This window comes from Loxodonta africana, chromosome 11 (genome assembly GCF_030014295.1).
Source record: "Loxodonta africana isolate mLoxAfr1 chromosome 11, mLoxAfr1.hap2, whole genome shotgun sequence".
Taxonomy (NCBI): domain Eukaryota; kingdom Metazoa; phylum Chordata; class Mammalia; order Proboscidea; family Elephantidae; genus Loxodonta; species Loxodonta africana.
In genome coordinates this window covers 43,796,067-43,822,371 of record NC_087352.1, presented here as the reverse complement: position 1 = coordinate 43,822,371, position 26,305 = coordinate 43,796,067, and the positions used below count along the sequence as shown (strand labels likewise).

General features: G+C 39.8%; 1 protein-coding gene across 1 annotated transcript; it reads left to right on the top strand.

The window, feature by feature from the left end:
* Positions 1-63: 63 nt before the first annotated feature.
* On the top strand, positions 64-26,111 carry SERPINB10 (serpin family B member 10). The gene is made up of 8 exons (XM_003406261.3): positions 64-2,279; positions 4,660-4,836; positions 7,444-7,509; positions 8,013-8,150; positions 10,704-10,821; positions 20,392-20,534; positions 22,593-22,748; positions 24,946-26,111. The coding sequence occupies exons 2-8, from the start codon at positions 4,669-4,671 to the stop codon at positions 25,348-25,350; spliced, it is 1,194 nt and encodes a 397-aa protein (XP_003406309.2). The 5' UTR covers positions 64-2,279; positions 4,660-4,668; the 3' UTR covers positions 25,351-26,111.
* The last annotated feature ends 194 nt before the right edge of the window (positions 26,112-26,305 follow it).

Here is a 26,305-nt window from a genome sequence, read left to right as displayed (position 1 = left end):
AGTTCATTCAACAAAGCAGGAGGTGGTAACTTTCTGAACCTTTGTACGTCTTAAAATGCCTATATTTAAGTTTCACTCTTGAATTAGAATGTGTGTAGAATTCTAGTTTTAAAGCCATCTTCAGCACTTTGAGGGTGTGGTTCATTATCTTCTGGCATCCAAAGATGGGAAAGTTGCTATCAAAATAATTCTTGGTCCTTGTGGTTTTAAGAATTTTCTCTGCTTTTAATGATGTTCTTGGTATTTCACTGCATTGTGGATATTTTAAAATTGTTCTTTTAAAAGGTATCTTGTTCATCAGCAGATTTCTTCCATCTGGGGACTTGTATCTTGCTTTAGTTTCAGGAAACTCTCAGCCATTGTCTCCTCACTTGCCCCCACCCCATTCAATCTACTCACTTCTGGACTCCCATTAGGCTGATACTGGAGCTTTAGGAGCTGGTCTCCAGGTTTTTACAATTGTTTGAATAGGTAATAAATCCACCCAGTTCAAACATGAAATATCATAAAAATGCTTAGAGCAAAAACTCTTCCTCCTACCCCTGTTCTCCTTTCAAGTAGTTCCTGTCCCTCATACCCCACTAATAATATGTCCATGTTGCTATATATACCTAGGCAGTCTGTAAATAACAACAAACAAAATTATACTAATAATATTGTCTGGTTAACTTAATATATAATTCCCTCTTTCTCTGTTTCCACCTCCCAACAGGCAGCAAAATAATGCACAACCATGATCTTAAGTACTAGACAGTATGTCTATATTTGGGGATTTTAACCAAAGGTAACTGGGCATCTAGAGAAGATTTTGGAGAAAAATAAATAAAACTTAGTCTGGGACTTTAAAGAAGATGAAACCATTTCTTGGCTGATTCAGCAGAATCCACATGGATGCATTGAATGTAACATAAATAACTTGGCCCATCTCCACACTGAGCAGATGCAACTGTGTCAGCCCTGGTGAGCTGCTGCCAGTCAAGAAGACAAGAAGTTCCTCTATCTGGGGCTCCATAGTATACTTTTAGTTAATAATAGTCCTGGGGTAGCGTGAATAACCTATCTGCTCAGCACAAGTCAGGCAGGCACCACAGAATTTCCTGCCATGTGTCCTGTTCTCTATCCAAATCCAGAGTAGTGCTATTCTCTGGGTTCCATACCAACATGCAAGTGTTAAACTCTGAACCAGTTAGCCAGAAGGTGTGAGTGCCCCCATGTAAAAATGGCATGGCAGAAGCATCTGGCCTCCTCTAACTTCATGAGTGGGAAGGAAAATCAAGATCAATAATAGGCCACGGCTGATTCCAATGAGGCAGAGGTCAGACATGCCTCCTCTCTCCACCATCTTTACCAATTCTGACACCAGCTGTCCCACCCTGTCTCAATGGCTGTGACTTTTCAGAAGCAGATCACCAGGTCTTTCTTTCGAGGCACCTCTGGGTTGACTTGGAGCATTACCCTTTCAGTTAGTAGCCAAGTGCTTAAACATTTATGTCACCCAAAGCAGCCTTATGCACATCACACCATGATAGAAAATGAAGTTATGAACCTAACTTTCTTCCTTTGTAGTGAGTAAGGCAGGGTGAGAGAACATTCAAAGGGAGAAATAAAGAGAACCAGAAAGGATGACTCACCATTCTCCTCAGTAACTGTCTAGAAGCCTTGAACCAGACCCCTTGTCCCTGCTGGTGGGGAGAATGACATCCCATGGGGAAGTTCTGCTCTGGGTTCCACACTAACATTCTAAAGGACAGGAGAAGCAGAACTTCTTGGTGTTTTTCACATCAGTACCTTAGAGCAATTTTAGCATTTAAATGGTAAATACTTCACCAACAACATGTTCCATTTTATTGGCCATTATTATTCCACTAATTTGAAGCTTTCTGGTTTTGCTTAAAAAAAAAAAAAAAAAAGCCTGTTGGGGAACACCACTCTCCTTGCTACCAGACTGGAGAAGTGGTTAAGCAAGGAGGGTGTGAATTAAAATGTGTCAGAATTCAGGTCTCTACATGTGGACAGACATGGAAATTGTGTGCAATTCGACAATACAGGCAAAAATCTCTATCATCTCTCTCTGTCTTTTTAATTGAGCTTCTGGGCAAGTTAAGTCTGAAAGGAAGAGTGTGTACAGGCTTGTGAAAGGAATCAAAAGGTGGGGCCAAGGAGAGGGAGGAGCTAGAACTTTTTTTTCCCCCCCTACAGTTAAAAGTTACTTAACTCTTCAGCCACAATCTCTTACTCAAGGGACAAACTGCCAATTCTCCTCCAGAGGAAAAAAACAGGTATTGTAAATATTTCTTTGGTTAAAAATGTCACTTATGTTTTTTTTTTCTTTGTTGAAGTGCCTAGTTAAATGAATTCTCAAGGCTCCCTAAAAGCATAGAAAGAATTGGCTTTAGCATTGCTATTTTTATAAGGCTCCATCTCCCAAGAATTCTGTGCAAATTAGAGAGACCCAGCCCTGAGCTTGTTCAAGGTTTGTACTGGAAAGAATGTTAAGGGGGAGAGGTTATTCATCTCCTAAGAGGTTAGAAACTTAATTACCACTAATTAAGGAATTACAAAACCACAAATGGAGCTTCCTCCTATCATGTTTCTGGATTTGCTACTTTTGGAACTGTCAGGCAAAGAAAAATAGAATCATCTTGGTAACTGAGACAAAATCTTTTCAACCCTTTAGAGGAATGGAACTGGCAACATGAATTTAGATACTAGTCATTAGTGTGTAGAACTAATGGTTTGAGCCCACTTGCACCCCCCACCTGACATCCCACCTTCCTATCCTGGCCACAATTCCATAAGACATTAGCATTCTTCTCTTTCATGGAATTATCTAAGCTCCTAGCCCCGCAACGTGCACCAGGTTTTGATCTTAAAACATCCCACACTATTACCTCCCTCATATGTATGTTCTAGATTATGCCTTAATAGATGCTAATAATGATGTTGATGGGGGAAATAAGGAAGCTGAAGATAACTGGATACTAACTTTTCACAAGAAATTAGCTCTTTAAATAGAGAGAATTATTCTTCTCAGGAATTTTTAGCAAGTAGCTGAACTCTAGGGTAACCATAAACCATAGGTAGAAAGATAAAAATTCTAAGCTCTAAGATAATACTTTCTCCTTTCTTCATGATAAGTGTGGTTTGGCCATGGAGTCAGGCATTGTCCATGTGAATATAATTCGTGATTTAAAAAAGCAAAGCTTTAGTATATAAGTAGTAAGCAAAGTGTCATTTGAATGGATACAGCCCTAGGAAACTAGGGAAGTTATTTCTAAGATGACATTGAATCTGTTGAGAAAAAATACAGGAAAGTTTTGAATGTTTTATAAGGGGGTAGAGTTACTGCAAAACGAGTTTTTTTTTAATCAAATAATATTAGGCTGGGATTATTGTCAACTTCTGGAATGGGCGGAAGCCACACCCAGGACATTATTTAGAAGCTGGGAAGCTGTTTGGTTACCTATAAGCCTATGGTTAGGAAGGATTTCAGCAGTATCGGTGTTAACAAAATTCATGATGAAACCAAAACTTTGCCTACACACGCCTCCCTCTTGATTCAACTATTTGACTACAGAGGACCCCAACCTTCCTAAAAGCTCTCATTCTAGTTTCTCAGAAGGTGAGGAGATGTCAGAGTGAGGCCAAGCTCTTATGGCACTCACACTAATGGGAGTGGGTAAGCCTAGGAATTGAATCTATTTTTAATCATCTAACCAACTTGAGAAATTGTTTTGCTATAAAATGGCAATAGATTACACTAGCTAACTCTTTGATGGAGACCCAGTTTTAAATGACATTTTAATTAAAATACCAGGACAATTAGAGGTAAAATTTAGAAGCTGAATATCAAAGAGTGAAAAAACCTGAGGCTCCTTGCTGAAGAAAACCAGCTTCAGAGGCTTTCTAGTGAGTGACTGAAGAAGATTTGATGGCTTTGTATTATGGTGTTGGGGAAAAATATTGAATATACCATGGACTGCCAAAAGAATGAAAAAAACTGTCTTGGAAGAAGTACAGGCAGAATGCTCCTTAGAAGCAAGGATGGTGAGATTTTACCTCATGTACTTTGGACATGCTATCAGGAGGGACCAGTCCCTGGGGAAGGACATCCTGATCGATAAAGTAAACACACCCTCAATGAGATAGATTGACACAGTGGCTGCAACAATGGGCTCAAACATAGCAACGACTGTGAGGATGGCACAGGACCAGGCAGTGTTTCCTTCCATTGTACACAGGGTTGCTATGAGTTGGAACTGACTCAGCAGCACCTAATTAGTGACTGAGGAATCTCTGGGTGGTACAAACGGTTGATCTGATTGGATGCTATCTAAAAGGTTGGTGGTTCAATTCCACCCAAAGGCACCTCAGAAGAAAGGTCTGGAAATTTAGTTCTAGAAAATCAGCCATTGAAAATCCTATGGAGCACAGTTCTATTCTGACACACACGGCGTCATCAGGAGTTGGAATCAACTCAAAGGCAACTGGTTTTTGGTTATGGCAGAAAATTAAAAGGCATCATGAGAGCATAAAATAGTTCCCCTGGGGAGGATTTTGCATATTTCACAGCTATATCTAAACTGTAAGCTAACAAATCCTTTTACAAAAAATAAAATAAATGGAAAAGAATATTAACACTTGCTTTATTTTTCTTAGGTTTTCCCAATGGACTCTCTAGCAACATCAATCAGTGAGTTTGCCCTGGAGCTTAGCAAAAAGCTAGCTGAGTCTGCACAGGGTAAAAATATTTTCTTTTCTCCCTGGGGCATCTCAACTTCCTTGGCCATGGTGTACTTGGGCACCAAAGGTACCACTGCAGCCCAAATAGCCCAGGTGAGTAGGAACAGTCAGACATCCTGTGCTGCCTTCAAACTAAACACTGTCTTTGCTTTTATCTTCAGTTAGCTCCTGAACACCCAATAGCGTACATTTTACAGTAATATCCTCCAAAAATCCTAGGCCATGTAAAGAAGCCTAGGAATGTGGGTCAGTTTAAAAACTCTTGCTAAGAAAACCATTTACGTACCCATGTGCTCTAGCAAAAGAAAATGGAGAAATGATGAGTCAATCAATTTTGGTTCAACACCAAGAACATTTCATTTTGATTATTAACATTTTCAGGAACAAAGGGGTCGAACTTAAATCCAAACGTCATGCATGGATTAAACAAAGAAACAACCAAACAAAGCAGTAGGAAGAGAATTCACTTGATTTTTTTTTTTCCCTTTGGATTTTCAAGAAAATCTTGGTGAGATCAGAAAGATGCTGACTAATACTATTAAAGAGCCCACAAAGAGATAACATTAAAAAAGCAAAACAACTTTACTGTACAAGGAACTACTGATTTGCTAAAAGTATTCCTCAAAGCGTAGTGTTATAAATATTTTCTATACAGCTATAGACAGCAAAATATATAGCAAAATAGCCATAGGTATAGGTAAATATGTGCGTAAACTCACTGGTGGTGCAGTGGTTACGCACGCTTGGCCGCTAACCAAAAGGTCAGTGGATTGAACCCACCAGCTCTTCTGCAGGAGAAAGATGTGGCAGTCTGCTACCATAAAGATTAAAAAAGCCTATTGTCGTCGAGTCAATTCCAACTTATAGCGACCCTATAGGACAGAGTAGAACTGCCCCCATAGGGTTTCCAAGGAGCACCTGGTGGATTCAAACTGCCAACCTTTTGGTTAGCAGCTGTAGCTCTTAACCACTATGCCACCACGGTTTCATAAAGGTTACAGCCTTGGAAACCCTAAAGGGCAATTCTACTCTGTCCTATGGGGTGAGTCGGAATTGACTTCATGGCAACGTGTTTGGTTTTGGATATGCATATATGGTGGTTGCCATCAAGTCAGTTCTGACATATGGCGACCCCATGTGTGCAGAGTAGAACTACTCTACAGGGCTTTCAAAGCTGTAACCTTTCAGAAGCAGATCACCAGGTCTGTCTCCTGAGGTGCCTCTGGGTGGGTTTGAACTTTAAAACTTTCGGCTAATAGTTGAGCACTTAACCGTTTGTGCCACCCAGGGACTCCTACACATATATGTATATACGTATGTGTATGTGCACATTTTAAGTAAATAATTAAAATAAATAAAAGCGGAAAAGAGTGAATCCAGCCCCAAATCATGCAACAATCAAAAGGCCAAGCAACAAAGTAGTTTTCATATCCCATACGGGGGTGCCCTATGTGACAAGGAAAGAAAAGTGCACAACCAGCAATTCTGAGTGACAGAGGAGGAATATATATTCTGTTGGTTTGAGACTAGGATGTCACCCTTACTCTTACAGTTCACAGGATATTGTGTGGCTTAAAAGCAAAAACACCAACAAAATCCTCCTTCACACCTACTTAATCCTGGTCAATTAAGTTGAAAAGGCTTAACCATTAATGTGAGAGACTTGAGCTTAGATAGGCTGCAATTTGAGTCCATTTCATATAAATATATTGCTGGGTGTTGCTTGCCCATGTTTTATCTAAATATTATTTAAGTAAATAACAGCTTCAGTTTGCAAATGAGCCTGATGTGTTGGCTCTGAACCCCTCTTAGTAGGGTATATGGCCCCTGTTCTGTCACCGTGAGTCAGCACAACCTATGGTAAAATGGACTTTACTCCTTATAGTGAGCTGGGCCCAGGATGTGGGAGATGGAATCATTGCCTTCTGTTCTACTTTTGTACAATACAGGGGAAACAAGGATTGGCCACATCCTCCCTGTTAACTTTCAAATGAAATGCTTTCCTGAAGGCAAAGATTGTGTCAACCTGCGTCAATTGGTGGTAGAAAATGAGAACTGAAGTACTTATCTAGAAAAAAAAAAACAACAAAAAAAGCTAAGATCCCTGAATTGTCTAGATAACTGAGGCAATGGTGGCTTTTGCTTAAATTATCTAAGTAGTCGTCTCAATTGAACACCTAGCCTTCTTTTCAAAATAGCCACAGATAGAAGTGAAACTTGGAAAATAAGAGAATTTTCCCAACATCATCCTAAATGTCTTAAAAGAAATATTAAAATAAAGGGATGACCCACACCCTTTGCCATGGAGCTGATTCTAACTCATAGTGGCCCTGTGGGACAGAGTAGAACTGCCCCACAGGGTTTCCAAGTCTATAATCTTTATGGGAACAGACTATTGTATCTTTCTCCCGTGGAGTGGCTTGTGGGTTCGAACCACTGACCTTTTTTGGTTAGCAGACATAGCTGTTAACCACTCTGCAACCAGGACTTAAATTAAGCTTTATTTATTTAAAAGCAGCTCTTGGCTTACTCTGTTAGTTCAGCTAACACACCATTTAAGTCAAATCAGAGCTCCCATGGCTAATTCATTACGTGTTTGGTAGCTATAGAAATGAATGTCTTGTATTTCTTGGTGCGTATTTCATATGATTGCTTCTCTGCAAAGTGCACTCACATATGCTCTTTTTGCTGAAATTACAGGCCCTTCACTTGACTCAAGACCAGGACATCAAATCTTGTCCTGAAAGTGAAAAGAAAAGGAAAATGGTATATCTTATCTTTTAATATCCAAATAACTAAGTCATCCAATGATTAAGGAAGGAGAAAGCACTTTTAGGGTGGTGTTTTAGTGGCTAATTTAAGCAACCCTTAGCAGGTAACTTTTCTTAGAAAAAGATATGTTAAAATTATAGAAGTGCTTTTCAGAATAGAAAATGTGTACACTTTTTTGAAAGGTCATATTTTTTTCCCTTATTCCCTCCCCCCAACTTTTTTTCCCTGTCAAAATTGCTGCATCTTTAAAAGCGTTCTTGTCTGTCTTTGCAAACTAAATGTGAAGACTACAGTGCCCCGATGACTTTGAATTTTTTGCATTGGTAACATTAAGGAAAATATTTTTTAGCTACCTTAAAATTGTCTTTCAGCTTTTGTTTGCAATATACCAAATCATTTCATTTATCTGTAGGTTTTTTACATATGTATAGTTCTTGTTCAACATTTTTTATGTGACTAATACCTTTTCTTTCTTTCCTTCTACTACCTTCTTAAAGGAATTCAACTTGGGCAAAGCTGAAGAAATATGCTCTGATTTCCATACACTTATCTCGGAGATCAACAAGCCCAGCAATGCTTACATCCTTAAGACAGCCAATGGGTTATATGCAGAGAAAGCTCACCCATTTCACAACGTAAGTGCAAGCACTTTCTTTTCATTGATGGGAAATAAAGGGCCATGTGAGAGTAACCAACAAGCTTTTCGTACATTTCTCTAAGAATCCCAGGCACAATCTTAATGTGGTAATACTTCCTGGGAAACAATCATTCAGAGCAACTAATAAGCATCTAGTTGTAAAGGAAACCAATAATGTGTCTCAAACTGGATCTAGTGACCAGATCTTTATGTCTGGCATAAAAGGGGTAGATTCCTGGAACGGTGCTTGAACACATATAGAAATGCAATCTATATAACATCTGGACCAATGTTTGTTTCACAGGAAATAGGGAGCAAAAAATATAGAGTAAATAAACAACAACAACAAAAAACCATTTGGCATCAAGTTGCTTCTGACCCAATGTGTTGAGTAGGACTATGCTCTGTAGGGTTTTCAAGGCAGTGACCTTTTGGAAACAGATTGGCAAGTCTTTTCCTGAGGCACCTCTGGGTGGACTCGAATTTCCAACCTTTTGGTTAGCAGCCAAGTGCTAAACAGTTTGTACCACCGAAGAATTCCATAGAGTAACTGTTGTTATTGGGTGCTGTTGAGTCAATTCCGGCTCATAGCAACCCTATAGGACAGAGAAGAACTGTCCCCTAGGGTTTCCGAGGCTGTAATCTTTACAGATGCAGACTGACACATCTTTCTTCCATGAAATGGCTTGTGGGTTTGCACCATTGACCTTTCAGTTTAGCAGATGAGCTCTTAACCACTGTGCCCCCAGGGCTTCACAGAGTAACTAAGTAGGGTAAATCTGAAGGAGCGTTGAGTAGAGTTGATAATAGCAGTGTGGTGGGAAACTGTGCACTTAAGAGCAACTCTGACCTCAGGGTGAGAGAAGTGGGCAGGTTTCATATCATGACTTTAGAGACTTTAGGATACATTCTTAACATGAAAGAATATCAACTTCTTCCCTTCACCAGTGGTTGAAATCTCACTCATGAAGACCGAGACTTTGTCCTCTGTTGAAACCCAAGTGCTCCTGAGAGTGTCAAGCATTACTTCTTTCATGCTTGTCTCTCAGATCCTTTGGCACATCTTAGAAGAGAGCATGAGGGTCTGGTACCCAGTGGGCAAAGGCCAACCAAAAGTAGACAGAGGAGAGAGAGCAATTAAGTCAAATAAAGATATATCGGGATTTAAGTAGTAGTGCTATCCTTGTCCATATCCACTGAATTATGGGGGTTCAGGACTTGGGCTTCATTATTACTAAAGGCATAACACCAGCCAAATGGACTCTTAAAGATATTTTCACTACTGATAGTCTGATGGACTCCTGGTTGATTCAGAAGTAGGAGAGATGCTTGAACTTGGAGGGCACTTGGAAATGGGAGGGACACAGAGATAGAAAACATCCTTTGAAATGTCCACATGTCCTGGGTGTGCTCAGAGAAGTTGATAAGAATCCAGACTAAAAACCAAACCCGTTGTCTTCCAGTCGATTCCAACTCATAGTGACCCTACAGAGTAGAACTGACCATAGGGTTTCCAAGGCTGTAATCTTTTCGGAAGCAGACTGCCACACCTTTCTCCCGTGGAATAGCTAGTATGTTCAAACTGCAGACTTTTTGGTTAGCAGCCAAGTGCTTAACTCCTGCATCATGAAGGCTTGGTCAGAACCCATGAGTGAAGAAAGGGAGTGGTGCCTAGTGGATCTTTAAGCTTTATTTTTACTAAATTATAAATTCCACGGAACTTGGACTTCATAATCTTTGTACCACTGCCTAGAGGCTGAATTGGCTCACCACTTTTTACTGCTTACAAGTCCCCCCCAGTAAGGTCAGCAAACTGAAGGAGTACCACAGCTATCCTGAAGAATGAATTATATTCCCAGGGCAGGTGCCTTCAAAATCAGCAACCCCAGCTACACCCCACATGTGGTGACTGCCACCAGGGTGCATATCCAGGGGCTAGAAGGAGGAGCTTAACTTTTTTCCTTAGAAAAATTGTCCTGCCTATTTTCTCAGGCTCCAAAGTAGGTTAGCCCCTCTGGAACACCTGAGAAAACCTCTGACCATGCTCAAAAGTCCATGTTCCTGTCTGCGTGAAGTTTTCCTCAGGAGCCTTCTACAAGGTTCCTGGATGTTTAGAGTCTACAACAGCAGCTGTAGGACCCAAGAGCCTCACTTCTATTCCATCCCTGCCACAGAAATCAAGTACAACTCCAAAGACCTGTTGGCCATTGAGATTCCTCGTGGGGATTTGTGGATTGCTCTTCTTTCAATTCCAGCCATATTTCCTGCACATGAATCAAAATAGATAAAAGGATGGGGAAGGTCTAGAACCATAGGCAGCAGACATTCTTCCTAGACCTGGGGTTCTGCATGGCTAGTCAGGGCCCTGCTAAGTTTGAAAAGGGGGGTGTTTAGTTCTTGACCCAAACTGGGGGTAAGGGAAGAGGGAAGGGAGTGATGGGATGGGAGTTTGTAATTGTTCATCTACCTAGTTCTTTTGGTAATCTAAATAGACTTGATTTCTCAATTTTGGATAAACTCTGCAAAAGGGGATTTTACCTATATCTTTCAGAAATATCTAGAAGACATTAAAAAATACTTTGGTGCAGAGCCACGGTCTGTTAGTTTTGTGGAAACTCCTGACCAAATCAGAAAGGAGATCAACACTTGGGTTGAAAAGCAGACTGAAGGTAAGCTTTCACCCAGGTATTCTTTGGAGTACTTTCTCCAAGTATCATTAAAAAAAAAAAGCTATGTGTTAGTGTTATGGATTGAATTGTGTCCCCCTAAAATATGTGTCAACTTGGCTAGGCCATGATTCCCAGTATTGTGTGGTTGTCCACTGTTTTGTGATCTGATGTGATTTTCCTATGTGTTGTGAATCTTACCTCTATGATGTTAATGAGGCGGGATTAGAGGCAGTTATGTTAATGAAGCAGGGCTCAATCTACAGGATTAGGTTGTACCTTAAGACACTCTATTCTGAGATATAAAAGAGAAAATTGAGCAGAGAGGAGAGGAACCTCATTACTACCAAGCAACAAGAGCCGGGGGTGGGGGGAGGGGGAGCACTTCCTTTGGACTCCAGGTCCCTACACTGAAAAGCTCCTAGACCCAGGGGAAGATTGATAACAAGAACCTTCCCCCACAGTTGACAGAGACAGAAAGCCTTTCCCTGGAGCTTGTGCCCTGAATTTGAACTTCTAGCTTCCTAAACTGTGAGACAATAAACTTTTGTTTGATAAAGCCATCCACTTGTATTTCTGTTACAGCAGCATAGATAACTAAGACAGTATACATATATCTTAAATAGAATTGTGGACACATTCTAAATATTTAGAACATTTCCATTTACATCCATAACTCTTACGGTCAGTTTCCCCAATAACTCTTCTGTAACACATGTAAATCAAATCACCACTTTACCAAGTAAAGAAGAATTTTATCATATCCTACCACTTCCAAAGAGAAGTCAAGGCAAAACGAAGTAGTCTTTTATTTTGAAATAGTGCTGCATTTGTGATTTTAAGAAAAGCAGTGACTATTTAATAACAAAAGTGTGCTATTAAAGGTGCTATATGATCTTAAGTAATTCACAAAATAAGGTCATGTTTTTATTAGGGTATAGGCTAAGCTGCTATAAAAAAAAATACAGTGACTTCAGTTAGATAGAAGCTTATCATTCTCTCAGATAGTAAATAGCCTTATCGTCTGTTAGCTCCTTCACAGTGAGGGATGGGGGAAAGGTGTTGTATACATGTTTGTAATCCAAACCTATCACATATTTAGCTTGTTGAACACTCTCATGTCCACATTAATCTCTGCCCAGAAGTATTGACCCTAAATATCAACAAAGAGAATGGCCATCCCATTGCCTAAAACGGCCAAGACTGTGTGCAATGAGCAAGCCAGTAGGTGGCATGGCACTGTTAGCTCTCAAGGATATTCTAAAATATTTGCCTTGCAGTCAAGGAAACCCTGGTAGCTAGTGGTTAGGTGCTACAGCTGCTAACTAAAAGGTGGGGAATTTGAATCCACTATGTGCTCCTTAGAAACTCTATGGATCAGTTCTACTCTGTCCTCTAGGGTCACTATGAGTCAAATCGACTCGGCAGTAATGGGTTTGGTTTGGTTTTGGAGTCAAAATTGTGTGTTACTTTGAGGTGTTGTGTTTAAATCTACATTTTGTACATTCCTTGTAAAACAAATGGTTTTTTAAATGTCCTCATACACCTGTAGGTTCAAGAGGCTAGGTGCTTTGAAAGCATGTGAACCCAGGGAATGATACAATCAAACTTAAATTAACTGGAGTTCTCTCAACCTGGGATCAATCATGCAAACCCCAATCCCCGATGTGCTCTCAGGTTCATCTACAACTCTGTTGCCGTCCAGTTGCTTCTGACTCATTGTGACTCTATAGGACAGAGTAGAACTGCCCCAGAGGGTTTCCAAAGAGCAGCTGGTGGATTCGAACTAAAGACATTTTGGTTAGCACCCAAGCTCTTAGCCACTAGCCACCAGGGCTTCTATAGGATGACAGAGGAATTAATTCAAAATGATAATTTAAAAAAATGTGTTGTGCAGTCACAATTATTTAGACTAAACTCTGACTTGTACTGGTGGCTTTCTTTATCATGGTTTCTGGTATCCCATACCTTCCTCTCTGGTAAATTTTTATTTGTTGGGATGCATTCTGTTTTAATTAGTTAAAAGCGCATCAGAGTATCTGGAGGTGATAAAATTCCTGAGAAATCTCATATCTAAAACTGTCCTTTTTTCCCCACTATACTAATGGAGGGGCTGAATATACAAGGTTCAAATTCATCTTTTCTCTAGACATTAATAAGCAGTGATGTTAATGAAAATAACACATCTGTGCCCTACCTGCTCCTCAAAAGAAGATTCTAGAATTTTCTCTTTATCTTTGGTGTCCAATATTATGCTCTAGGTAGGGGATTTCTTTTTTCTTTTTTTTTTTTAATTCTGCTTGGCACTCATTTTAAATCTAAATTCAAAGACTCCTTCAGCTAGAGAAAATTGTGTATGTTATTTATTTAATCACTTTGTTTGTTTTCTCCATTCCTGCCTTTGGGTACTCCAAATACACAAAAGTTGGAATCTTTGGGTCTAGCCCACCTGCTGCAATTTCCCTTTTATACTTAGCTGTCATGCCTTTGTCTTTCTGCTCTACTCCCCTAGCTCATGCATATGCTCTTCCGCTGTGTATGTTCTGCTATTCATACCCAGTCCCCCTAATTAAGAAACTTACCGCAACAATTAAGCTTTTGCTTCCCTCAGATCTATGGTTTTTTATTTTCATGAGTGAGATCTCATATCAGCTCTCTCTGAAATGTGAACTTTACTTATTTTTAAGTCTTTTTTGCTCCCTTAATTCCTTTTCCTCCAATATTTGTTTTGTTTGTTCGGTTTGATGCTTCCCTCTCATGGGGTTACTTTTCTTCATTGTTTAATCCTCTTTGGTTTTCTGCTTGTCTTTTTGTTTGAGACTCCCAGCTTATTTGTGTCTTGGGCATCTAGGGCTGCTCTAACAGAAATACCACAAGTGCATGGCTTTAACAAAGAGAGAGTTTTTCTCTCCCAGTCTAGTAGGCTACGAGTTCAAATTCAGGTTACCAGATCCCGGGGAAGGTGTTCTCTCTCTGTTGGCTCTGGAGGGAGGCCCTCGTCATCAGTCTTCCCTTGGTCTGGGAGCATCTCAGCACAGGAACCTCAGGTCCAAAGGATGCGCGCTTCTCCCGGCACTGCTTTCTTGGTGATATGAAGTCCCCCTGTCTCTCGGTTCGCTTCTTTCTTTTCTATTTCAGAAGAGATTGGCTTAAGACCCTGTCTAATCTTGCAGATCTCATCAATATAACTGCTGCTAATCCATCGTATTACATCATAGTGATAGTGTTTATAACACGTAGGGAAATCACATCAGATGATAAAATGGTTGAAAATCTTACAATCATACAAGGGAATCATGACCTAGGCAAGTTGACAGACATTTTGGGGGGACACAATTCAATCCATGACAATTGTCTTCAGCTGACTTCTGATTAGAAGAACTTGTTTTGTGGTGACTGTAGAGGAGAGGCTGATGGACTGTGCCTGGAACTTCTGAGTGTGTAAGGCTTCCAGTTTTTCTTGGAAACCTCTAGCTACTGGTCTCTGTCTTACCTCCACCATCACCACATCAAAGGTTCTGCTTCTAGGAATGGCTGGCATCTATCTCTCTTCCAACCTCACAGCACCTTCCTACAGAATGAAAGCTTCTTTTCAAATTCACAGTCCCTGATAGGGGTGCATGGCCTAGTAAGCAAGGCAGGCACGGGCTTACTTGTGCTTACTTACTAATCTGTAGTGAAAAACTTCAGATGGGTTTCACAATATCAAAGATGTGAAATTCTTCACTACAGATGATCTAGTAAGCAAGATAAGCACTGTGCTTACCTTGCTTATTGGATAATCTATCCCTGCCCACCATGGCATTGGTGCCCTCACTCATTCCTTTAGCTTGTAAGTTGGTATATTTGCTATCCATTGCTGACACGGAGGGATGGCCGTAATAAAAGGCCAGCAGGCCCAACTGCTTGCTTAAAACCAGTGGTTCTCAGTCCTGGCTGTGATTAAATTGAACTTATTGATGTCTAAGCCCAAATGGTTGGCAGTTCAAATCCACCAGGTACTCCTTGGAAACCACATGGCTCAGTTCTACTCTGTCCTATATGGTCGCTATGAGTCAGAATTGACTTGACAGCAATGAGTTTTTTGATTTAAGCCCAACCCCAGAAGAATTAATTTAGATCTCTGGGAATGGGGCTCAGGCATCAGTATATTTTAAGTCCTCAGTGATTCTAAGTTGCAAACAAGGTTAAAGGTCACTGCTATGAGTGGTATTATTCAGTTAATCTTATTCCCTCCTTCCCCCACTCCCAACAAGCTCCATGTGTGCATAGACTTTGAGCTTGCCACTCCCTGGGCATTCTGGCCTCCCCACAGTCATCTCTGATTCCTGTTCTGTGCCGTGGTTTCCTTTCTCAGTCTAATCCTTCTGCCTTTTCTTTTTAGGAATTCTTCAAATTATCCAGTCCTTTGGTGGCATCCACACTTTACAGTACTGTTTTAGGTTTATTCTTTTTAGCAAATATTTGTTTAGGAGCTAATTAAGTCACTTTGAAAAGGATATTTTGACAGTATACCTTAAGACTTGGAAACCCTGGTAGTATAGTGGTTAAGCGCTATGGCTGCTAACAAAAGGTCAGCAGTTCGAATCTACCAGGTACTCCTTGGAAACTCTAAGGGGCAGTTCTACACTGTCCTGTAGGGTCCTATGAGTCAGAATCAACTTCACAGCAAGGGTTTGGTTTTTGTTTTCTTCACTTAAGACTAAGAACAAAAAGAACTGTATGCAAATATTGCACTCTAGTTTGTAAATTTGTTTTTCACAGAAGAATTGGTTAGCAATTCTGAAACTGTGTGTGTTCTAGGATTGAGCAACCCAGAAATTTACTGTGAATAATGACAGGTTCCTCACCTTCAGAGAAAGGAAGTACAAACAAAGGCTAAAATGAACGCCATGGTGCTGGACTGGAATTGGGGATATCAATATGACATCCTAGTCTTTGATATATTTTCCATAAAATAGACAGATAAATGATACAGATGAATGTATACGCACATGTACTTCTTAGCTCTATCTGCTGATAGGGCCTAGAGGCAATTGCACCCTAGTAGCAATTAGCATAGCTAGCTTCTAGATCTTGATTTCTAGATTTCATCCTCCTAAATAAAAGGAAAGATGCCTGGTGGTGCAGTGGTTAAACACTCAACTGCTAACCGAAAGGTCGGCAGTTTGAACCCACCAGCTGTTCCACAGGAGAAAGATGGTCATTTGCTGCAAAAGACTTCTTTACGGTATGAAATATGGTAAATCCATTAGGATTTACAGCCTTAGAAACCCTATGGGTCGTTCTACACTCTCTGAGTCAGAATCAACTCCAGGGCACAACAACAACAAGTAAAAGGAAAGAGGTCTCCTAGAAGAAATGGTGATTTCAGGGTTGGGGCAGGGAAGGTACAGATGAGCCTAGAATATCTTGTGAGAAGGTAAGGAAGTGCTCAAAAAATGTAGGGATGAGGTTGGAAGGACATAGAAGTCAACATGGAAGGCTACCAATGACCAAATCTGGGACAATTTGAGCAAAAAATAAATGATGATAGTAATGAATTATAACCTGTAGAATAAAACAATATCCAGGATTCTATACTGATAGAAATAAATAATTGAATTTAATAATTCAAGCAGAAGGAAAGCTCTTCCTCACAACGTTGCTGTTGTTAGGTGCCATCCAGTGGGTTTTGACTCACAGTGACCCTATGCACAACAGAACAAAACACTGCCTGGTCCTGTGCCATCCTCACAATCATTGCGATGTTTGAGCCCATTGTTGCAGTCACTGTGTAAATCCATTTCATTGAGGGTCTTTTTTCTTTTTCTCTGAGCTTCTACTTTACCAAGCATTATGTCCTTCTCCAGGGACTGATCCCTCCTGATAACATGTCCCAAGTACATAACATGAAGTCTTGCCTTCCTTGCTTCTAAGGAGCATTATAGCTATGCTTCTTCCAAAACAGATTTGTTCGTTCTTTATTCATTGTCCAGCTTTCACATGCATATGAGGCAACTGGAAATACCATGGCTGAGTCAGACTCACCTTAGTCTTCCAAGTGACTTCTTTGCCTTTTAATACTTTAAAGAGGTCTTTTGCAGCAAATTTGCCCAATGCAATAGTCATTTCTTGACTGCTGCTTCCATGGGCATTGATTGTGGATCCAAGTAAAACGAAATCCTTGACAGCTTCAATATTTTCTCTGTTTATCATGATGTTGCTCATTGGCCCAGTTGTGAGGATTTTTGTTTTATTTATTTTGAGGTGTAATCCATACTGAAGGCTGTGGTCTTTGATCTTCATCAGTAAGTGTTTCAAGTCCTCTTCACTTTCCGCAAGCAAGGTTTTGTCATCTGCATACCGCAGGTTGTTAATGAGACTTCCTCCAATTCTGATGTCTCATTCTTCTTCATATAGTCCGGTCATATAGTCCTCACAATAGAATCTCAATAAGTGTAGAAGGAATGAGGAAATTAAAAAAAAATCACCATTTCATAAACACCACCACAACAACTATTGCCAGAAAGAATCATCAAAGAGTGCTAAAATTACTGGGCAAGTTTGTTGAGAAACAGGATACTTGCATAGTCTCAAAGTATCTCCTCACACGATACTTATGAACTGCCAAGAGAAAAACAGTAATTTTACAAGAGAGGAAACTGGCAGACGCCACTGATCAAGTGTTCCAAGTTAACACCACCAGCAATGGGACTTAGGAACACTACGTACTTCCTGATGTGACTCACTGAGAAGGACACACAGTGTGTTTGTGATATTCTCACCCAAATTGCATACCCTGGACCCAAGCTGGAAGACACATCAGGAAAAGACTTACTTGATCTTTTCCCGAAGTGTCAAGGTCCTGAAAGATCAGAAATGAATAAGAAACTGTCCTTAGCGGACATTAAGAAGTAATGACAACTAAATGCAATGTGAGATCCTGGATAAATTCCTGGTTCAGTAAAAAGATGTTAGTGGGACAACTGGTTAAATTTGAATAAGAAATGTTACTAGTACTCTATCGATGAAAACGTCTTGGTTTTTATCTTGGTACTGGATGTATGACGTTATCATTTAACAGTATTTCGTCACCTTTTTTGGTAAGTGCGACATATCACCAGGATTCAACTATATCTTTTCCTAATTGTTTATGGTTAGGATACAAGAATTAAATTTAGTGTCATGGTGTAATTCAGTACCTAAAAGAACTTTCTCATTAGTTTTCATTGCTTTACAGTTGATTCTCCTTGCTTCCCATTTTATCTGCTAATAATTTTGTCTCTTCCTTTTATGCGATTATATTCCTTTTATTTATTTATTTTGCTTTAATATACTACCTCGCATGTTGAGAAAATGTTAAATAACTGTGGTGATAGCAGACATCTGAGTTTTCCTGACTTTACCGTGAATACCACTAATGCTTCATGGTTAGCATTATGGAATTTTTTTTGAGAAAAATATTCTCTTTCATATTAAGGAAGTAACCTTTTATTTTAGCTTATGAAGCCTTACTTTTTAAAGTAGGAATGGATGGCAAAATAGATCAAAGAATTTTTGCTCCTCTGACCAAACAAAACAATGAATTATAGTAATAAACCCAAAACAAAGCCATTGCCATAGAGCTGATTCTGACTCACGGCAACCCCATTGTGTTACAGGGTAGAACTGCTCCATAGGGTTTTTTTTGGCTGTAATCTTTTTGGGCTCAAACATACCTACTATTGTGAGGGTGGCATAGGATTGGGCAATGTTTCCTTCTGTTATACATGGGGTTGCGATGAGTTGGAACCAACTCAATGGCACCTAACAACAACAGTAATCTTTCTGAAAGCAGGTCATCAGGCCTTTCTTCCATGGCACCTCTGGGCGGGTTCAAACTGCCAAACTTTTGGTTAGTAGTTCAGTACAAACCGTTTGCACCATCCAGGGATCCTTAACTATATCAATGTTGTTGTTGTTATTGTTGTTAGATGCAGTCAAGTTGACTGTCAACTAATAGTGACCCATGTGTTACAGAGAAGTGCTTCTCTATAGAATTTTCTAGGCTGTAATCTTTTTTTTATAGTTCAGATTTTTTTTTTTTTTAAATTGTACTTTAGGTGAAGGTTTACAGAACAAACTAGTTTCTCATTAAACAGTTAGTACACGTATTGTTTTATGACATTGGTTAACAACCCCACGACATGTCAACACTCCCCCTTCTCAATGTTAGGTTCCCTATTACCTGTTTTCCTGTTCCTTCATGTCGTCTAGTCCTTGCCCCTGTGCTGGTGTGCCCCTTTAGTCTTGTTTTGTTTTATGGGCCTGGAGGCTGTAATCTTTATGGGAGCAGATCACTAGGTCTTTCTCCTGTGGTGTGGCTGGGTGTGTTTGAACTGCCAACCTTTCAGTTAGCAGCTGAGCACTTAACCATTGCACCACCAGGGCTAGATTTCCTAATATTATATGTTTCTTGCCTTCCTGGCATCATATTAATGAGATTGATTTGGTAATATTTAACTTAGGATTTCTTGTGTATATTCATAAGAGAGATTTTGTGCCTTCTTTGTCATGTTTTCATACTGGGATTATGCTAGTTTAGTAAAAGTAATCAAGTGTCTATTTTATTCTCTGGAGCTGTTTTAATAGTGTAGGCATTATCTATTACTGAGACATTTAAAAAAAATTTCCTCTACGTGTCTGGAGTTGACACTGTTTTCAGAGGAGGTAATTCCTTGACAATTTTTAAATTTCAATCATGTTTGATAACTTTTTACAGTTTCCTACTAGTTCTTGGGTTTCCATTAATATTTTCCTAGGGAATCATCCATATCAGTTTTTTTTGGATTAAGTATTAAAAGTTAGCCCATGGAATTTTTTAATCTCTTCCATGTGTGTATTTTGGCATCTTAAAAGAGCAACCCTTTTTTTCAGGTGGTCTCTGTTTTGGTGGTGAAGCTGGGTTGGCTGGAGGTTTTCTCAATCCAGTTCTATTTAATTCATAGCTATCAAACATTGTCTCTATTACAAACTTCTAAATACCTGGTTTGATATTTTCTTATAAATCCATTTACAAATATATCAAAGTGCTTTAGTGGGGAGTTTGGAAAGAATGTATTGGGGTCAAATATCAGTTGAAACAGGAAGTAGAGCACTCTGATAGATGCAATTACCCAAAGCAGAATTCTGGGCAGCAGGAAACATTGACACACCTTTCAGAAGCTTATCAAAGGAGCCTACAGTTTATGGCTGTTAGCAGAAGTGAAAGAAGAAAACATTTCAGTTCCCTCAAAAAAGGGCACAATGCAACTCATATTAGAAGGAAGTTTTTACAGTTAAAAGACACAAGTGTATAATTAATATGGAAGAATGATTACCAACCATTCAACATATTATTTCTCCAGTGTTTTTTTCCTCTAATCATAGCTGTTCTGGACAGGAATATTACTTAAATTATTTCCTTTTTAATTATATCATTTCTGGAAAATCTGAGCCCAGAACTTTTCAGAAAACTTTCATGGTTCAGAAAAAATGGGAATCAAGTTTTCTTTAATTAAAACATGCATAGTGCCACCCAGACATTTGAAACCTGTCCTTTTGTTCTTGTAGGTAAAATCCTGAATCTCCTACCTGAGGACTCTGTGGATTCTACAACCAGGATGGTTCTGGTGAATGCCCTTTACTTTAAAGGCGTGTGGGAATATCAATTCCCAGTTGAAAACACCACAGAAAAGCCTTTCAGAGTAAACATGGTAGGTGCCTGTTAATGATCACTTCTGAAATCAATTCTTATAAACTATGGCTTATACTAGGGAAGAAATGGCTAAGCTGAAATTTCCTGAGTCCATTCTACCTGTAAGTTCCCCTTTCATCGTTTTTCTCTGAATATAGACTACCACGGATATTATCACTCAGCCCAACTACAATCATGAGAGCTGGGTAGGGTACTCATTGGGTTGGTTTTCTGGGTGAGAACTACAGTGTGGCTGAATGGCAGGGGCCCCACAGTAGTTAGAAGCAGACCTGAACCTGAGTCCAGCCTCTCACTATTAGTTCTCTTCTCATTCTACCAAATCAAACTATCTTCTACCAAACTCTTCTGTTTCCTATGTGAAAGTAAGGAAAAATCTTAAATCTCAACTTTTTTTCATTATTATTCCTCTGTGTGTCAGGACATAACACACTTGTTCCTGTAACAAGTAACAGTAACGGAAGTTCACCAGAGCAAAAAGCAGAGAAATGCACATAAGGTTATAGACACATCTCATGGAATCCAAGGGCTGGGAAATGGCTTGGTCTCAGGACATAGTGGAAACATGGATTCAAATGCTGTCAGGATTCTTTCTCCATCTTTTCAACTGTTTCTTTCATCATTCTTCTCTCAGGCAAAAGTCTAACTTTCTCTGCTCCCAGTCAACAAGGACAGAATCCCACAGTACCTCCTCCGTGCTGTAGCCCAGTCTGGCTAAGGCTGAATTCTGATAGATCCCATTTCAAACTCCTAGGAAAGGAACTGTTTGGCTGAGGTTTGTTCGTGACAGTTGCTTAGTCCAGGGTGGCTCATATTATATAAACAGTGTGCAGAGGAGCTAATGCTATAACCGTTTGCCTGTACACTATAGGTAGTTCTCAGAACGTCAGTGGGGTAAGGGAGGAGAAGGAGCTGGACAATAGTTGTGAGCACACCTGGTTAGCTAGAAATGAGCTGGATATGTATCTGACTTCATCAGGAATTTTTAGTTCAGTACATTCTGCAAGTGACAGAAAAGCAAACTAGCTCTAACAAAATGAGGAACTATATTAACTGTGTAATTAAGAGGAACAGTGGAGTCCAAAAGTGGAGTTTCTAGACTCTCAAAGCTTCATTTCAGTTCTTGTTCTCACTCTCTCTCCTAGTTTCATTTGTGTATTGCTTTCATTCTCTACTACGAAAGATAGGATTTCTTCTTATAAACAGAGAATATGGCTACCCTATATTCAGTCTTTCAGCTTCACACCCTATAGACAGAGAAAGTCTGGGCTGCTAGCTCTAACAGAAGGATGCCGAGGAAGGCTCTGGCTGGTGCCATCTGTGTGCTCATTCCTGAGATGATCACAGCATCCTAGAGTTCTCAGAATGGACAGCCGAGGTCCTATGGCCACCTCCTCAGCACATGGGTGGGCTGAGATTGACACTGAGCCCCACATATGCTAGATAATATGTCTAAAATCCATTGCTGTTCAGTTGATTCCAACTCGTAGCAACCCTATGGGACAGAGTAGAACTGCCCCAAAGAGTTTCCAAGGCTGTAAATCTTTATGGAAGCAGATTGCCACCTCTTTATCTCACAGAGCAGCTGGTGGGTTCAAACCACCCACCTTTGAGTGAGCAGCTGAGGGCTTAACCACTGCACCGCCAGGACTCCTCAGATAAACTGTCTACAACATCTGAATTGCAGTTTTTATGATACTATAATATTTTCTATAATGTTTGAATATGAAATGCAACTTACTCAATTTCTGAATCATTGACCGTTACATAATTTGCATAAGATTATATATTCTTTTCAGTGTTTGATAGAATCCACCTTGATATGATTTATACAGGTAGCCACAAAAGTGGTAGAGGCAGGAATCCCTAGATCCTTTGTTAGTGATGTTATCCAGTAGGATATATTTTTCTAGAAGTTAAGATCTGGATAACTATATTCAGAATTCAGGAAAGGGTCCTCAACTTCACCAGTGCCCCAGATAAGTGAGAACCAATGATGATAAAGAATTAAGGATTTGATAGAATACCTTTCAAATGACTTTGCTGCCTATTTTTTTAGACCACAAGTAAACCAGTGCAGATGATGTCGATGAAACAAAAACTTCCAATAATTCACATAGAACAGCCACAAGCCAAGGTTCTTCAACTTGACTATGACAGCCATGACCTCAGCCTTCTCATACTGCTGCCAGAAGTCATCACTGGACTGGAGCAGGTACAGATATCCATGAAGATGGTTTTAGTGTTCACCTGTCTAGGAAAAACATAAGGAGGTGGTCTCCCTGTTCTCCAATTCTCATCGGGAAAGACAAACATCATAGTTCAAAGGCTAGGTACCTTATATTCACGATGTCATTTAAGCTTTATAAAACTCTGTAAGGTTGGTATTATTATTCTTCAGAAAGCTTAAGTAATCTATCCACACCTCAAGCACCAAGTGGTCACACATACGACAGGTATGTATACTCTCTGTCAGTTGTAAAGCTGTGTGGATTGATCATAGTAATTCTTCAGTGAGTCCAGTTCTTCTCTCTCTGGAGACCTTACCTGATTGTTGATTAATTCTTTAATCGCTGACATTAATCTAGCCTTAGGTTATATTTCTAAAACATTAACTGCCTTCTAAAGATTTTTTTTTTTCACATTTTTATATCAAGTAAACCTTCTTCAGGTCCCTGGGTGGCACAGTTTGCACTCAACTACTAACCTAAAGGTTGGCAGTTCAAACCCACCCAGATGCCACCAATGAAAGGTCTGAGATCTGCTTCTGTAAGGACTACAGCCGAGAAATCCCAATGAAGCAGTTCTTCTCCGTAACACATACGGTTATAATTTTTTGTTTTTTTTTTAATATTCTTCGTGAGAAACAGCCTGTATCACTACTATTTTCCAGTATGATTTGTTTATCAGCCAGATTTCTGTTAAGCCTGAGAGAACTGTGGTCAGACTGTGTCTCTGAACCATTTTCATGCCTAACCTGAACATTAGTCTCTCATGCAAGAGGTGACCTGTATTTCCTTGCACAGCGCCTAGTTTTCATATGTGCTAGACTTACACGCACTTAACACTTGTTCCAGTGGCCCCACTAGTGTGTACAAAAGATTTCCAGACTGTATCCTAGCACTCAGGAAACTGGAAAGGATGGTAAAAACAAGGGTAAGTGTGAACATTACACCCTTAGATTCAATGCCTTTGTAAGATAAAGCCATCTTCCTAGGTGTGTGGATTCCTGAGCTGAGGCTGTTGTCACATCATTGATGTACAGTATCTATGAAGTGTCATTGGCAGCCAACCCTTGGGACTAGAAAACCCCCAAAATGGCAGAAGCATGAGGTTTGAAGCTACCCACTGCCGTCAAGTCAATTCCAACTCCTTGGGATCCTGAAGGGTAGAGTAGAACTGCCCCGTAGGGTTTCCGAGGCTGTAAATCTTTACAGAGAGAGATTGCCACATCTTTCTCCCATGGAGGGGCTGGTGGGTTCAAACTGCCCAACTTTCAGTAAGCAGCTGAGTGTTTTAACCACTGTGCCACCAGGGCTCCCTACTTTGAAGCTAATTTGTCATTAAAGAAATCAAACTTTTTTCCCCTCATATATATATATGTATTCATTATTTTTAAAATTCCAAATATAAAAAGGGAAAAAAATACTCTCAAACCTACCACCAAAGCTCATTACTTCATAAGATTTGAGTATTTTTCCCTTTCTTTTCATTTTCATGTAATCGTGATTATACAGGGAGGGAAAAATTACCTCTGATTTTTTTTCCAGAGAACTGTCTCCCATGTTAACAAAACTAGTGCTCATTTTGTGTCCTGGCATATACTTACCCTAAGAGCTACACTTTTGTATAGACAACATCTAAATGTGTATTTATATTGATGTATTTGAGCATATAGTTGATGTCTTACATACTATCACAGAAGCGCTTTTATTTCTGATCAAGATCTAATTCTCCTATACCTGAGAACTATCACTCTGCAAAGTAAAGATTCTGAAGGGCAACAGTGTCAACCATATTGGTACACAACCAGAGAATTTCTAAACGTTCTCCTCAGTTATGAAAAAGAAACAAACAACAAACCAATAGCTGTGGAGCTGATTCCGATTCATAGAGACCCCATGCGCGTCACAGTAGAACGATACTCCACAAGGTTTTCATTGGCCGATGTTCAGAATATCACTAGGCATTTCTTCTGAGACACCTCTCGGTGGATTCAAACTGCCAATCTTTCAGTTAGAGGCCAAGCACTTCACTATTTACGTGATCCAGGGACTCACTTCTGGGTATAGGAGTGATCATAGGTCATCCATGTAATACCTAAGTTATACGTGTTTCAGGTCTCACTAAACCAATATTTTTCATTCCAATTTGGAGTCACTGACTCTTCTCCCTTGGTTCCAAACCTACAGCTAGAAAAGGCCATCACCTACGAGAAGTTAAATGAGTGGACCAGTGCAGACCTGATGGAGCTGTATGAAGTGACCCTGCATCTTCCCAAATTCAAGCTGGAAGAGAGTTATGACCTCAAGCTAGCCCTGAGCCGTATGGGCATAAGTGACGCCTTTAACCCGAGCCAAGCTGATTTCTCAGGGATGTCTTTAGAGAGAAACCTGTATTTATCCAATGTTTTCCACAAGTCTTTTGTGGAAATAAATGAAAAAGGGACAGAGGCTGCCGCTGGCTCTGGGAGTGAGGTGAGTTTCCGCATTCGACTCCCACCCATGGAATTCAACGTAGACCACCCATTCCTCTTCTTCATCAGGCACAACAAAACCAAGAACATCCTCTTTTACGGAAGATTCTGCTCCCCTTAAACCCTGCATCTTTCTCAGTGAATAAGACCATCTGATGGCATGAAAATGCCCCCTGAGATGGAAAATCACGATTATAATAACGGTTCTGTCATCTGGACCTTTTTCAGGCTCAAATATTAGTAAGCAAATCTTGAAATAATATATTCTAGAGATACCGCTGTATCTAGACAGTTAGAGAGAACACCGATTTTTATTTTTACCACTGAAACAACGTTTTGTCTTCACGTGACTTTTATTTACATTTACATTTTTGTATTTCACAAATACTGTGTTAAATCAATGAAATATCACTTCTTAGCTACCTGGTCGCTGTATTATTGCCGCTTATCGTATTTCACAGACACTATTAAGTGAGATAAACCCTTTGCCGAGGCCTGATTTCTCCAGAGTATCAAAATAACATATAGTTCAAGGCAATATGATGTTAATAAAAGTTTCTGAAGAATGTCATTCGATGGTTCATAAATCACCACCGTAAAGTCACCTGGCCCTTTGCTGCTGACAGTTTGAACAATCATTATGAAAACATTACTGGAGAAGCTAGTGAACCCAGATGAAGCCTGGAGTTCAGTTAGGAATAATGTAGCCATGCTGCCTTCGAAGCTTTCACAAATGTGTCATGCTAACGTGACATGTGAGAAGGGGGGAACTCCATGAGGGATAGCTTGGAAACCCCCCTCCCGTAGTATCTTTGCAACTTTCCTGTAAATCTAAAATTATGGCAAAATAAAAATTTTATTAAGTGTTGTAATGATTATGTGTAAATTCTTAGACACATTAACAACCTTCTTTTTATTTATTTATTTTTTTATGAGGTAGAAGAGTAAAACTTTAAGTATGTGGTCTGTTGTAAGAAGACAGGATGTTTTAGTAGCATCTAAGATCAGAAGTTTTGTCTTATTTGGGCTTCAAAGAAGTGTGTGCGTGTGTGTGTGTGTAGTGGCAAGCTTTTCAA